Genomic DNA, 16,782 nt, shown 5'->3' on the forward strand with positions numbered 1-16,782 from the left:
CCAACCCTAACTGTTCTATGATTCTATGACATTTGCTTTACTCCAGTCCTCAGGCACTTCTCCCAGTTGCCATGATCAAAAATTATTGAGAGTGGCCTTGCAGTTATATCTGCCAGCTCCCTCAGTACTGAGGGGTACATTCCATCAGGGCCCACTGACTTATGTATGTCCAGTTTGACTAAGTATTCTCTGGCCTGATCATCTTCCACCAACAGTACATATTCTTTGTTTCATATTTTGCTCCCCGATATTGGGGACCAGGGATTCCTGAAGACTGGTCTTGATAGTAAAGACTAAGATGAATAAAGCATTCAGTACCTCAGCCTTTTCCATGTCCTGTGTTATCCTGTCATTCAGTAGTATCCCCATATTTTCCTTAGTCTTCCTTTTGTCACCTATAGAGAGGCCTTTGTTGCTGTCCTTGACAACCCTTGCCAGATTCAATTGCAAGCGGACTTTGGCTTTCCTAACTGTGTCTCTGCATGCTTTGATAGTGTCTCTGTATTCCACCTTCCCTATACCTCCTCTTTGGTTTTGAGTTTTGCCAAGAGCTCCTTGTTTATCTCTGCAGTCCTACTGGCAATTTTGCCTGACTTCCTGCTCTTTGGGATGGGCTGCTTTGAACTATTTCTCCCTAAACTCATTTTACTACTCCCCTCCCCATCTTCAGAATCTTATGTGGGGTAAATTTTAATTAAATACCGTCAGTATTACAGCTAAAGCACACTAGCAGAAAGAACTAGGCTCATTTATGTGAGGAGAGCCAAATAAGGAAGTGGACCTAACCAGATGCAGGGGACAGATATAGAAACAGAGCATTTCAATAGTAAAAGGCATGTAAAATATAAGAAGCTTAGTCCAAAAGTGATGACACTGTGCATTAGAGTAAGGGGCTAGAGTAAGAATACACTGGAAAAAAAAAGAAGCAACACACAAGCAGGACATTGAATCTCATCAGATGCTGGAAATATGAAACCCCTACCATCATCCATAAAATTAGTTCTAGAAATGCATATGCAAGCATACCACTGAAATTTTATATTCCACCATCCATTGCACTGTATTGGGACTATTTGAAAATAAATAACTGAAATCACAATCTCAATGGTTCAGCCTTCCTAACATCATCTTTCATCCTTCAGGCTACAGGTTAGCTCTCATATTCATTCAATTTCACTCCTGTATTCATTCATTCACTCCTGTATAGAGTTTATACCTATCAAATATCAATAAATTGTACAAATAGTGATATAACAGTATGCTATGCATTTAAACAATATTCCACTTCATTTTTTCTCTTTCACAGAACCACAGAATATGCTGAGTTGGAAGGGACCCACAAGAATCATCGAGTCTAACTCCTGGCCCATCCTCAAGAGTCACACCATGTGCCTGAGAGTATTGTCCAAAGACTTGTTGAGCTCTGTCAGGCTTAGTTCTGTGACCACTTCTCTAGTTACTTAAGTTCTGCTATGTTTTATTTTATAAGGCTTAGAAAAGAAACATCCTTATGAGTATGAAAAACAAAATAAGATTACTTTCTGGTACTTTAAAACTTCTTTACAAACATGACAGGTTACCTACAGATGAGAATAATTGCTGTTGACATTGCACCACAATGTGGTGCAGCATCTTAAGAACACTGATAACAACATTACCTCCTTTTCGTCCAATTCGACTATCCATAAACTTCTCTATAGTTTCAAATTCATCTTCTTCAGGCTGTGGGACATCTTCTCCACAAAGTTCCAACAAGTCATCAGAATCTGTCTTGGTTTCTTCAGCTTCTTTGTAGCTAACATTGACTGTTGCCTGGCGACGAGATCCTCTCTTGTCATAGTCATCATCATCTGACGAATCAAGCTGCCTCTTTTTCTGTCCTGCAATCTTTTTGCCACTTTTTGGCTCAATTCTTGAAGGCAATAAGATACAACACAACAGTAGAGTTTCAACATGGACAACTATAAGCCTCCTATATTTCTTTCTGAATACATGTTTTTTGTGACTATTCAGTTACACCGATTTCAGTTGGAGCAGACAGGAAAGAGGTATTCAACACAAACTACTGGTATAATAATACCTTTTGTAGATTAAAAAAAGTCTTCAAGTTCTGTAATAAATATTAATGTTTTCATTTGCCTGTATAGTAGTACAGTACTTGATTACAAATTAGAAATAGCACCAGAGTAGCTAAAATGCAAGACCTTCTTACCTGCTTGGAGGTTTCCGGCTTTTGACTTTGTTTTCTGGCTCATAGTCAGATTCACTACCTTCACAACTGCTTTTCTCTCTATCTTCCTCTGATTCAGAATCAGAACTAGTTCCTGATACTGATCCTGACCCAGACATTTGCCAGTCTTCACTGTACATATTGAGAAACAAAATAGTAACTCACATTAGTTTTTAGGGCGGTTTGTTTTGTTTTTAAATCAAGCATTCACCACAGGCTTGCTGCTTTAATTTCAACATTCTTTACAGAAATAAAAATATTATAATAGTCATTTCAGCTGGAATGACAGAAAAATATAATGGATGGATAACAGGTAAAAATACCAAGTGTTTTCAAAAGGAATTGAATTCTGTTATCAAGAGACAGATGTAAAAAACAAAATAAACCAAAAATATGGATTTCTGTATAAAATAAAGCTTTAATAATTGAGTTATTTTGACATGAATAAACCTGACACCCTTAATGACTTTAGTTGGAAAGATACATATTTACTGGAGCTTACCTATGCTCGTCATAAAAGCCATAACATTATATTTTGCAGAATCCAAAATTCTCTAATAGCTATATCCCCTGTGCCTCGTGAATAATTAGCAACTTCAGCACAGGAACAAAAAATAATACAGAATCAGACTGAGAAACACACAGAAAGACTTCAACCATGGCAATCAGAGGCACTGGCTCCCAAAAGCCCCATCTGAGCTTCCAATTCAGTGCTTAACACTCATGCAAGATATTATGAGTAAGCTACTTGTGACTCCCAGTGGCCGTATCTCTGTTCTCCTGCTTAGCTGAGATATTCTACTTTGCAAGAGGAAAGATGCACCCACTGATCAGCAGTATCTTAACTCAGACTCTGTACAGAGAAATTTAATCTTAATTGCTTGGGAGTGGGTGGAAGAAAAGTCTGGCATGAATTTTTAAAAGGTTGCTAAATCTTTATACTACTATCTATTACCTGTCTTACGGGGTCTTTGACCAAGATGATCAAATGGTACTAATGTCCTTCAAAAGTAAAATATTACTCAAAGACCTTTTTGTAGTGAGATTTCTGAGAGAGAGAGGACATGATTTATATTTAGAGTGAAGGCTGAGCTACCCCCCCAGTCTAGGCCTCAGATATCGGCTTTGGTGAGGCTTTTGAAGCCTTTGACTCAGTAAGGAATTAGTAGTGGCGCAGTTAGAAATTATGTTAAGGTGACCATGGGTTATCTGAGTGTGAATTGGTGCGGGTCTGCAGTGTGAGGCTCTGGCCACCTTAAGACGAAAACAAACAATGTTTGCTGACCAATGATAGTGTGCTCACAATTTGTAAACTGTATTGAAGTGTATATAAACTGCCATCTTATAAACAATAAACGGAGAATGTAGCATTAACCATATTGGCTTGAGCTGCGTTTGTCCTGTCCAGCTTTTCCCTATTTTATAAGAGGTCCCTAGCTTCTCCTTTTCATTCCATTTCAGATGAGGAAACCTAAGAATCAGGTCTTTGACACTTCTTTCAATTAAATATGCAGTGGTCCTCAGATTACATTTTCATTGTGGTCAATACATCTGTGTGTCTTGCAAATGCTACAGAATCATCTGTCTCCTTAGAAGATTTTTTTCTGTAAGCTGTAAATTTAAAAAACACCAAAACAACAGCCTCTCCTTCCAATAAAACAGAAAAAAACCCCACCCCAAACCATCCAACTCCCCCACGCCTATGCAAATACATAACTTGTATTTATTTGGAGATATAGACAACATATAGAACACCACACTCTGTACATCTTGGAGTCTGCACTAAGTTTATATATAGAAATCAGCTCTGCATGTCAGATAACAGCTGCAAACATACTTGTTCAAAATAGGTATAAATCAAAATTGAAGCACTGGATATATGGGGTTATTTGGTTACTAGTTCCTAAACTATCTTTCCTGTAGCAGATTATGTTATTAGGTTTAACACATTCTTAAGTAACAAAAGACAGAATGACAATTCACTCGAGAAGTACTATTTTGCATAACAGGCTCTTTTTGCCCCCTCCCCCCTTTCTTGAAGATATTATATTGACAACCCTGAATACTGAGATAATTCATTTAACTGGAGAAGAGGAATGAGAAAACAATTCTATTTCTATACACTGTTCATTAAAAAAATACAAAACAACACAACAACAACCAAACAAAATTCACAAAATTACAAACAAAACCAAACCAAAAACACCCCTCCCACACACAAGAGTTCACTACCAATGAGAAGGTATAATCTTTTTCACAAACTATTTCATTTACAGCTTAAAACCGGATCAATTTAAATTCAGATTGATTGACTAGCCAATATGGTTTATTACTGTCAAACCTGTAATAATTGGGGAGAAGGTTGCCTCTAAAGTGTTTAAAAATTTGGCATTAACTATGGGATTCCAATTCAAATTTTATCTGAGACAAGCTAATTAATTTCCTATTTCTTCAATAATTTACAGAGAGGACCTTCAGCTCAAAAACATGCCACAAATAAGACTATTTTAAAAATAAAAAGTGGTGATGAATGTTTTCCAATAACACTGTAGGTAATACAGTCTCTTGCTCAGAAATGAATAGCGATATAATAGAATTATAGAATAATTTATGTTGGAAAAGACCTTTAAGATCTATATATATATATTGCTTTCAAAGTATTTATTTCAAAATGTTTCAAAATGTTAATCAAAATTGAGAAGTACAAGACTGTATTTCAAGTGCAGAGAAATTAAGACTGGCTAATTATAAGCATTATGTCACCATAACAAAAAATTATATTATTTATTAAAAACATCTTACTCTCTATGTTTTTTCTTCTTAGCTTCATTGGAAGAGTCATCTGCAGAATCTTCACTGTTTGATGAATACTGCAGATGAAGAAAAGAATATACACAATTCATTGCCACAAAAAGAATGAAGCATTTTTAGCATTAAAAAGATAATTCAGCTCCCACTTTCAAACTGAAATCCTATTCTTCATGTCTTATCCTCTTCACCCCCCTCAGTGTACCCACTGATATTGAATAAGATCAGGATTGGTATTGATTTCATATTTCTCCATCTAAAACATACCATGTCAGCAGAACTCTAGAAACCACTACAAAAAACTGTTTTAAAATATAATCATTGTGCCTACATACAGTCAGTTTAGACTGCTGCAAGTTAATAAATCAAGATGAAGTTTCTATCAAAAGCCTAATAAAACCTCTTGCCCTTTGAGAGCTATCTCACCTTTCATATACTCTCACATTTAAATACCACTATGAAAATTGTTAGAATAGTGCGTATGTTTCTTTTCTCTCCACTACTAAACAAAAAAATAATACATAAATCTATGAACCCTCTTAAAATTATTTTCCTAAAACCAATCTGAAGATTAAATTTTAATAATTTTTACCCTGAAAAAGTCTTCAGGAAAAGAGTAGTTAGCAAGAGCTATAAACTAATATTTTAACTATATATAATTAATTCCTGTGTTCAGTTTTAATGACGAGCAGCTAGATCTGACTAAAAAAGAGACACACAGAATAATGAAGACTTGTGATTACAATGCTTTTTGTAAATAATGAAGGAAATATGAACGTCTGCTTTCAAATAAATTCTAATTCACAGTCATTAGTGCCCTTAAAAGATATTCATATTGCACAAAGTCAATTTTTGTTGAGCCTATGATTTAGATTTTAAAAATCTATAAAAGTGAAATATGGTTCTTAAAAGACAAGAATACTTTTATAACTGTTACAAAAGTTGCAAAAATCTAGCTTTCTACTCCAGTGTTTTTGAAAACTTCAGTAGCTATCTTTATATAGGAACAATAGTGGAAATTTTTTGAGTATTTTTAATTGCCTTTATGGAACTCAGAAGGAAGAAATACAATTAAATTTAATATAACGTGACTTGAAAACTTTATCCATACATCACAGAATATCTAGCTTAAGATGCCAATCTAAACTGCTATAATTTTGACACAACTCACCTGAAAACATGCAACTAAGTATTCCCCCCATGTTTCCTCATAAATATGTCAGTTATTTGAACATTACTTTTATAGACTAAAACCAGACTTATTAAACACAGAGAGAACAAGAACTTGGCTCTAAATAATTTTATTCTAACATATAGGGTAATGAGAAATGCATTTTTACATTTTATTTACTAACTTATATGTTATTCACCTCTTCTGAACCACTGTCTGATGAGGCTGCCTTCTGTTGTTGTTGCTTCTTGAGCACTGCTGATCTCTGCACAGCAAGTATACTTGGACTGGACTTCCAAAACTGAATTGGAATTCAGATACAAGAGTCATTTAAACCTACTGAAACTTTAAACCTTACCATATACTTACTTTTCTTAAGCTGAGCATCATCACTAGTAAGATGAATCTCAATTTCATTATTAATAAAAAACTCACTACAAAATACTGCATGCGTTAATAATACTGGATAGCATTTTAAAGTAGTGAGACTTCTGTAGAAAGGAATGTTGTACAAGAATTGTTGGCACAATTTGTACACCAAGTATAACAGTAGTTGTGCAGGCCTCTATTATTAAGATAACTCCTCTTTTTTTTTCAAGTAATTTTTTAAACTGATCTAGATAACTCCTTCCAGGCCACTTTGCTCATATATTTTTGCTTCATATGGCAATACTGAAGTACACACAATCAGAATATCTCGAGTTGGAAGGGACCCATAAGGATTGAGTCCAACTCCCTGCTCCTTGCAGGACTACCTAAAACTAAATCATATGAATAAGAGTGTCATCCAGATACTCCTTGAACTCTGACAGGTTTGGTGCCATGACCACTTCCCTGGAGAGCCTGTTCCCATGACCAATCACCCTCTCAGTGAGGAACTTTTTCCTAATGTCCAATATGAACTTCCCCTGATGTAGCTTCATTCTATTTTCTTGACCTGGTCACCAGAGAGAGGATATCAGCACCTCCCCCTCCACTATCCCTTGTGAGGAAGTTGTAGACTGCCATGAGGTCACCCCTCAATCTTCATTTCTCCAAGCTGAACAAGCCAAGTGACCTCAGCCACTCCTTGTAAGTCTTGCCCTTGAGACCTTTCACCATCTTGTTCATCATCCTTTGGACACTCAGTTGGTTAGAGCATGGTGCTAATAACCCCAAGGTTCAATCCCTGTACAGGTCATGCTCTTAAGAGTTGAACTCAATGATCCTTGTGGGTCCCTTCCAACTCAGAATATTTTGTGATCCTAATAGTTTGATATCCTTCATATATTGAGGTGCCCAAAACTGCACACAGTACTCAAGGTGGGGCCACACCAGTGCAGTGCATAGCAGGACAATCATCTCTCTCGACTGACTAGCAATGCACCCCAGGGCACAGTTGGCTCCTAGGGCATACTGTTGACTCATATTCAACTTGCCATCAACCTAAATCCCCAGATCTCTTTCTACAGCATTGCTCTCCAGCTGCTTGTTTGCCAATTTTCACGTATACCCAGGATTACTCTGTCCCAGGTGCAGAATCTGGCATTTGGTCTTATTAAAATTCACACAATTGGTGATTGCCCAGTTTTCTAGTCTTTCCAGATCTCTCTATAAAGCCTCTTTACCCCTGAGGGAGCCAACAGCTCCTCCTGGTTTAGTATTGTTGGCAAACTTACTTAATGTACATTCAAATCCTGTGCCCAGATCATTTATAAAAACATTGAAGAGAAAGGGCCCTAATATTGAGCCCTGAAGAACCCTACTAATGACTAGTCACCAGTCTGATACAACTCCATTTACTACAACTGTGAGTCTGATCCATCAGCCAATTATTCACCCATCATTTTATGGACTTGTCTAGCTGTATACTGAACATTGTATCCAGAAGGATACTGTGAGAAACAGTATCAAAACCATGATATGAACAAAAACAAAAAAACCCAAAACCACAAACAGAAAAAAGTATCCTTAATAGCCTCTGAATCTTACAGTAGGAAATATTTTGCTACCGTTCATGTATATCATATCATCCAAATTAAGGCCATATTACATGGAGAAACAGATGAGAGCTCATTCATTGCATTGAAGAGATTTCTAGACACCACCCTTTTTTTCTAAATTTGGCAGACTTTTTCCCCATACAGAAAACAAGATGTACCTAACCCTGAAATTGTTGCACATTTATTGATATGAAGAAATACAGCATTAGAGAGATAAGTTTAAAAAAAAAATTAGAAATAGGAACATTATCTGTGGCTTTGTCCTCAAAAATATAAAATATGTTAATAGGTCTTCTGCATTATAAAATTTAAGTAATTATCTAACTGTAGATATTTACAGAAATGATAACTTAGTAGCCTTGTTTGTTATGAGAGCTAAGTATGTAAATTCATTAACCCAATCAACTTAACATTCTAAGTAAAAATTATGGAGGTTTTGTTTGTTTAAATCAAAACTACTTTTGCAACTATTCTCCAAAGAGGTGTTTTGTTTTTTTTTTTCCCCACAAAGGGTTAATTTGTTTTCTTTTACCTCAGATCCATCAAGTTTTGGTGGTAGTTTAGCTTCAACTTGTTTCTTCTCTCTAGATGTGTCAGACTCTGAACTAGACTCAGAGTCACTGCTACCGGATTGACTTCTACTTCCATCACTACTGCTTCCAGAGCTTGAACCAGATTCAGAAGCTGATGCTGACCCAGAATCATCATCTGACTGGCTGTAATTAGAAGTTAACAAGATATTACACAATGGCTAATTAAATAGGATTTTTTTTTAAGTCACATAAAAAACCTTTAGCTTCACGTATAAATTAATTGTAAGCTTAGCCCAGACACATGGATAGCATACAAATGAATGCACTGGATTAAATCAATCAGGAATGAAAATTCAATTTAATCAGAAACCTTTCACTAAACCTTAAAAGAAGTATTGGGTGCTGGGGCAGAAAGAGGAAGTGGCAAAGGAGGGAGAGAGGAGAAAGAAGAACATTTATCATTAATTTGGAAGAGTAAAACAATACTATTTTTCACCCACCCAAATCCTTATTTAACTTTAACAAACACAACATATTTTTGCATATACACATACACCCAATTGTTTTAAGTCTTTTTAGATCAGCAGTGTGTCGCTCCCCAGTTTTTTGAGTACACATTTCTTCAAAGAAAATATAACCTCTGTTTTGTTCCCCTGATTTTATTTTTGTTTTCATTAAAATAGGTGGAAAAAGTATCTGTAAGGAAGTGCTTGTAAGCTACATTTAATGCCATTATTTGGACCATCTATATACAAAACACAACCAAAAAATTGATTAAATAAAATGTTTTTTAAAGTAACTGGAAAACCAAAGGTATGTTGTCACACATAAAATAAATCCATGCAGACCACCTTATACTGTTAAAATAACAGCAGTAAAATTCCCACATGTTATAGATGCATATTATATGATTGGCTTTTTGCAAATATTAAAATGAATACTATATGTGTTATGTTGGAAAGTTATGCTGTATTAATAGCTTTTAAGTACAGTTTTTAGGTTATAGAATAATATTAAAATAGAAACTATGTGAGATACTTTTTGTAACTAGCTCAAGATACTTTTTGTAACTAGCTCAAGGAATGGATAAGATAACCAAGAAATTCTTCACATAGAGATAACAGCAACAAGACACTAAGATCCCAAGAGAATTATTGCCTCCTTATCAGGAAGACCCAGACTTAACATGATTGATTTACAAGATGAGGGGTGGAGTTGAAACTAAGCAGAAGACATCCTTTGAAAAAGAAATTTTGAATCATGTATGAGATATATGAATATGCAACAGGCTATTGCTTTTAAGGGGTAATCCTTTGTTAGCAAGGTATGCTTTTGTGGCTTAGTGCCCAAGAGCATCCAGACATCGGTAATTCTTTGCTTTTTATTGTCCTTTATTGTCCTAACTCTGATTGTCCAAATTCTTATTGATCTAATTTTATTACTATTTTTATAACTATTTTATTACTATTAAACTTTTAAAATTTTAAAACAAGCGATTGGTGTTTTTCACACCACAGAAAAACTCTGAATTTGTCACTAATTATATGACTTGCACAAAGTCATACATAATCAGTGACCTGAGCATACTCTTGAGCCACTGGATTAGGCCACCTGTACATCAATTTCAGACTATACTTAACATATTCAAATAAAATAATATTTAAAGTTAAACATTTATTTCATGACTATTCAAAAGCATAGAAACATTTGGTTTTCTAAAAAAAATTTACAAAGGAATCAAGCTGACACTTTAATGAAATTCCTCATTAGGTTAAACACTAGCATACTTTAGAGATATCATGGGGGGAAACATTGGAATTACGCCACACAAACAAAATGCTTTTAAATTATGTATACTTGGGTTGCAAGCATTATAAAGAAACAACCTTAAAGATGATAGCAAAATCCAAGACAATAAAAACCCAAAAGCTAATATCAAAGTCCAAGCCTATCACTGCCAGCACAATTCACCTGGCTGTCAACCAGTAAGAATGTGTGTGTGTGTGGTAGCTTGATCATCTGCACTAGAACACACTTAATTGACATAATTTAAACCCACAAAACAGAACCACGACTCTCCTTGCTGCTAACACCAATTAAATCGTACTAGTGAGGGGGAAAAAAATTAAGTTATTCAAACTGATTCCTGTAGACAGCACATCAACCAACCATTTGCATCTGTTGACTTTTAAAGAAAGAAACAAATAATGATAAAACTTCCTTATTTTGAAGTGGAGGGATATGAAAAAATATGACTGCTAGCTTTAATTATACTTGCTGAAGAGCAACAAAGTTGCTTCCCATGTGTCTTGGTTCGACAAGACAGGAGTCTGTGAAAGAGGGCAAAGCCTCCTGTGCAATGGAGAACGGCAAACCCCCCTCCCTCTGAATTACCAGGATCTTTAAATTAAAAGGCTCTCAGGCAAAGATATGGGAGTGGGAGTAACAATTCTTTACTAGGAGAAAACTAGACAACAATTTAAAAAGGCAAATGCAATCGGTACAAACAAAACCAGTGAAAGAAAAAAGTCCAGAACCTGAGGGGTGCCAGTATCAGTTCTGCTGGGACAATTGCTTCCCTTGCAGTGGCTGATGAATTGTAGCTGCAGTGGTGATCTTTAGAAGGGTATAGTTTTCCTCTGAAGATCTGGTGGCAGTGGGGCCGGTCTTCCTCTGCGCCGGGGTTGCCTCTGAGCTCCGCCGCCGTCGGCTCAGCGCGCGCCGGCTGCTTCGCTGCGAGTGCCACCGAAGAGAGCTGCTTCTCCGGGAATCCCGCGAAGAGAGAAAAAGCGAGCTGCTTCTCTCCCTAAAAGCTACCCCTTTATACCATAATAGAGTGCTTGGCTTCCCCCTCTGGGCGGGACCCCCCTCACTTACCAGCCCTACAGGGAGTCAGTCAATAGTGTATAAACAAACCATTGCCTTTACGGGGCAAACCATTGTCTCTGAGAGAGATAACAAAACCTGTCCGACAGGTTTGCCTTCAACAGATGGCAAATAGAATACAAGCTTATTTTACAACCCAGGACACCATGCCTGTCATCAAGGGCCTACTTCAGGCATGATGCTATAATGCTAATATGAGAAATGACTGCTCACTTTTAAAATTTCAAAGAATTATTAAACCTTAACAAAAAATTACAACAAAGGACTGAATGAGGAAAAAGTTCTCAATGCTGGGAGCCCCCATGAATGCCAGCCACATGCTTTTCTACAGAATGGATGCTCTGCCTTTTATATCCCTAGCCCCTCCTAAAGTTTTGTCAGTCTACTCTTTCTCTGCCATCTATTGGTGGAGATTACTTTCTTATATCTTGATTGGAGGTCTGGTGTTGTTGTGCTGAGCCTTCTGGTAACAAGCTGGCCTTCTCTAAATGTCCTGACTACTAAGGTTATTACAAGGGGGAGGGGAAAGGGGTCTGTGGGGGAGGGGGGGTGGGACATATTACAATAACATTACTATACATCTACATAATATTTATCTCTTAATTGTGAGAGCAAACAATTACATTACTCATCTATAACAAACTCCTCCTTTTCTATAAGTCATTTGGCTCAAACAATTAACTCTTATTTTTGATTCTGATAATCTACCCTTACTTCTCAAAAAAGAAATAAAAACAATTTTTTATAGCATCTGTTGATGTGGGCAAGGACAGTGGGAACAAGAAAAAAATCTTATTTGGAAATGGACAAATTGGGATACAGAGGCAAATTTAGTCTTGCTTTTTTAGTCTCTGTTGGATTAAAAGATAACTGAGGAATGATAGAGGTCTCGTATGGCTTTCTTGTTCCCACCTTACCATGCCTATGGGGTTACCACCTGCAGCAGGGCTATTACCTTCCCGGAGGCGAACACAGAGGCCAACCCAGTCATGCCCTCTATTCCTTGTTTTACCTTACTTGTTGGTTCTTAAGGAAACTGTCCCAATACTTTTTACAGTTCCCTGTGTACCTCCCCTTAACAGATGCTTATAATTCTTACCTATTAAAATAGGATAATTACATCAATAAACGATACAGTTCAAACTCCCCACCCAAGGTGTTAGTTAAAACAAACTTCAAGGTAGCTGGTGAAGGCTTGACTCTACTTTTTCAACATCTTCAAGTTTCTTCAGTTGTCTCTCACTCAGTCTGGATGCTATTATAGTCTATTCTTTGGGTTCTTTCACTGGGCTTTGAATTCTGTTGACATGAGTCCACTCCCACTCTGCAGTTCCCACAGCTGATTCAGTAGTTAGTAGTACTTGAAAGGACCTCTCTACCGAGGAGTTAAACTGAAGATAAAGTACGTGGCACTGCCTTATATGTTTGACACAAGGGAACTGCATGGCCTATGAAGTATTACAATCACAGAGAGATTTAGCACTTAGCCTAGCATCCTGTGTTGACAGATGTAGTTTCTAGGGAACGTGTGCTATAACAGCAGTGGGTCACAGCCATTATAGATACCCCTGTTTATAGGGATTTAATGGAAACTTAAACCCTATTAAATTTGATGGAAATCGCTGTATACAACTTTACATAAACCTTTTTGGCAAAATTATACCTAGAGGCAAATTCTTCTTACAAGAATAGAGTGTACACAGAGAGCTGTAGCAACGTATCTGAACAACTTAGGCAACACTGTGCCCCAGCCAAACTATCTCTAGTTATTCTTATCAGAGCCCTCTGGAATTCATCAAGGTTACTAAGACATAAACTGTGTTAAATTAAGAAAAAAGAGGCTGAGAAACAGAATACCAAGACCGCAAGAACTAGATAACAGAGGGCGGTGAACCACCTGGACTGTAACCAATTACATACTTTGAAGAGTATGTGCAGAACACGTGGACAAGATAGAGGCACCAATGAAGAAATGCAGGACTAGCATGTGCAGTAGTTTTAGAATGTATAAGTGCATAATGTAAACAATAAATGGCTTCTGCTTAATCATATTGGTTAGTCATACAGGAGTCCTGTTTCCTGCAGAGAGCCAGGGCCTACTCTAGCTAGCATAGCTAAGTAGTGATATACACACAAATACACAAACATCTGTTTTTCTAGGTGGAACTGAAACACGGATGAAAAATCAAAACCTCACAATTCCAATAGATTTGTAGGGACAGTATGTTTATTATTACATCGCTGGACGCATGTGGGCACTCATTGCCCTTCAATGGACATGCGCACCCCTGAGAACTCCCGATCCTTTTTAATTACCCTTAACTAATTTCCATATGCATAGAATTTCACAATAGGTTCATGCATATTCATTCTGCTGATTTCCCATTACACTTACAGCTAGTTACACTTGTACTCAGTTTTTGTCAGAAAGTACAGGAAGAACTCCTGGGTCACTCTGTGCTGTCTGTTTCAAGGTCCAAGGAGTCTTTCTTATCTCTTATCTTTTTAGTGTGGAAATTTGCATTCTTTCTCCTTAGCTGGGGTAGTTTTGCTAGTGCTGCAGTTACTATACTAAACAGCATATTTTACTTATAGTAGCAAGCTCAAAGCAGCACATTTCACCTAAATCCAAATGGATTTCTACCCTGTTACATTTTCACTCTGTCTCATTCCTCCCTTTCCCTAAGATGATAAGTAAATTCTTTTATTTAATGCAAATCTTTACATTAGTAAGTGTCCTTAAATGCTTTATTATGTACATTTGACCAACTAGGCACAATTACAATAGCACAAGGAGTTCTCAAGCATACACAATCTTTGCTAGTATATACAAGCACAGTTTTCTGATCAGTGACTGGATGAATCTCTAAGTGGTAGATAAACAGTGGCATTGCATAATTGCATACAGTAAGTACCAAGGCAGTGGCTACATTAGAAGCAGGATTATAGGTTACAGATGCTTTTCACCCCTTCCCATATGATTAAAGCTGCTGTTGCCTGCATTCAAAACTGTGCTTGTATAAAACTGAAAGCTAAAGACACGTAACTTGTGATCTTGGAACCCAGCTTTTTAGGGATAACTGTAGAACTTGTTTTAAGTTTGGTAGTCTACCTGCTGCAGTGGCCAGCTCTTTCATAGATCCAGTATACTGATTAGAACCTGGGACTAAGGCTATTCAGCATTGTTTCGGATAGAGGTATTCTAGAATTTTAATTACAATTATATACAAAGCAATTCTATAAATAAAATTACAAACTACCCCCCCCCCCCCAATACACTCATTTTGCCTGAATAAGTTTTAGTCTCAGTTCTTGGTGTCAATTTCTAAGGGGCTTCTGGTGCCTGCTTTATTTGAGTGTGGTGGATCTAGGTATTCTGCTTTTTAATCTTGATTGCGGTGAAGGTGGTGAGAAACATCTGGAATGGTGCTTCCTACTGTGGTTCTAAAGTTTTTTTCTGTAAGAGACTTAATGTATACTTAATTCTCAGGCTGTATGTTATGTACTGGTTCACTTAGCTCCTTGCTCTGAGTTCCAGCTATATGTAATATTGTGACTGGAACTCCAAAAGCAGTATTATTTACTCTGGTCACTTTGACAGTTCTGGTGGGGCATGCTTTTGGTTACCATAAAAATGTATTTGTTAATACTCATAAATACTGACACTTTTCTTAATATGGGGGGTTTTGAAAAGCTAATTTACTACTGCTGTTCAGATCTATGGCCCCTCCCAATATGACTAAGTTTTGTCTGGGCTATTCTTGGCGTTAGTTTGGAGGTAAGGATTACACTGTCAGTTTACATTAGTGATAGTGGCATATAAATTCCTGGTAATGATCTTTTAAATCAGATACATGTTATACAAAGCCTGTGGAAAATACTACTTAGAAGTCAACACTTCTTTTCGATGCACTCTGTAACACTGGCAGCCTTGGTCATTCTGGGAAAGGAGCTACACTTTATAAAAGCTTTTAAGTAGTTAGGCTCCAGTGTGTTTTCTGGTGCTCTTGCCTTACTACGTAAGGGAAGGGATTTCTAGCTCCCCTTCAATGGTAGCTTACTCTTCTTGGATATATGTCCCTTTTGATTAGTATTATTTTCTGAATTACCTTTAAGGAAAATCTGTCTATAATTATTTCACCCTTTACTGCTTTCTTTGCCTTTCCATCTACTAGCTTATTTCTTTTTCCCAATTCTGAGCTCACTTTCTGGTGTGCTTTAATATGCATACTTCTAGTAGCCAGATTATCTATTGCGTATGTCTGATGTTCTTTCCTTGTGAGGTCAGCAGTCCCCTCTCTCTCTCTAGACAGCTCCATGCACGTGTACAACTCTGAATGCATATTTAGAGTTTGTTTGCTATTTCTAAGGCATGGGGCAGTGCAATAATTTCGGCCTTCTGCGCAGAGGTGCCTGTTGGTCTATTACCTCTCTGCAGGTAGTGACTGCATATCTAGCATGTCGCTTTTCACTTACAACATAGTTGCTCCTATCGGTGAACTAGGTCTCTGTATTATCTAAAGGAGTGTCTTTTAAGTCTGGGTAGCTGGAGTAATTAGCTTCAGTAGTCTCCAGGCAATCGTGGTGTACTGCTTCTCCTTGATTTCTACTGAGAAAAGAAGCTGGATTGACAATGTTAGTTACTACTCTTTCTATATCATCTTGTTCTACCATGATGGCCTGGTACTTCAGGAACCTCTGTGGTGAGAGCCGGTGGCCGCCCTTTACTTCTAGTACTGTGGACACTGTGTGGGACACTAGCACAGTCAGTTTCTGTCCCAGGGTAAACTTGTGTGCTTCTTGTATATTCAGCACGACTGTTGCTACAGTTCTGAGGCAACCTGGCCATCCTCTGGCATTGCACCTGGTTGCTTGGAAGCAACTGCCCTCCAGTATGAATTAAATTCTTGAACCACATGGGAGAATAGAAAGAATAGGTTACTTACATCTGGAAGTCACAAAGCTGGAGGAGAAATGAGGGCACTCTTTAGCTGGTGAAAGGCCCTTGTGGCTTCTTTTGTCTACTGGAGATCTCTGTCTGACAAACAGTCTGTAATTATAAACTTACAGCCGGCACCACCCTGCCATGCCTGTGCTTTTTCTTTAATACTCTGTATCCTTGGAGTTCTAGGAAATTTGGAAGGCTTCTTCCTTCTTCCTGTGAAGTTTCCC

At 37.3% G+C, this 16,782-nt stretch overlaps 1 protein-coding gene across 3 annotated transcripts in view; it reads right to left on the minus strand.

The window, feature by feature from the left end:
- LOC146762980 (ATP-dependent chromatin remodeler CHD1-like) overlaps positions 1-16,782 on the minus strand; it is a 110,889-nt gene that overhangs the window by 40,189 nt on the left and 53,918 nt on the right. For all 3 annotated transcript variants that reach the window (XM_085571298.1, XM_085571297.1, XM_085571296.1), the window contains exons 3-7: positions 8,724-8,907; positions 6,409-6,510; positions 5,033-5,100; positions 2,213-2,362; positions 1,659-1,912 (exon numbers count right to left, since the gene is read on the minus strand). In XM_085571298.1, the coding sequence (XP_085427424.1) occupies positions 1,659-1,912; positions 2,213-2,362; positions 5,033-5,100; positions 6,409-6,510; positions 8,724-8,907 (758 nt within the window). The remainder of the gene's footprint in view (positions 1-1,658; positions 1,913-2,212; positions 2,363-5,032; positions 5,101-6,408; positions 6,511-8,723; positions 8,908-16,782) is intronic.

This window comes from Lonchura striata, chromosome W (assembly GCF_050655825.1).
Source record: "Lonchura striata isolate lonStrDom1 chromosome W, ASM5065582v1, whole genome shotgun sequence".
Lineage (NCBI taxonomy): Eukaryota > Metazoa > Chordata > Aves > Passeriformes > Estrildidae > Lonchura > Lonchura striata.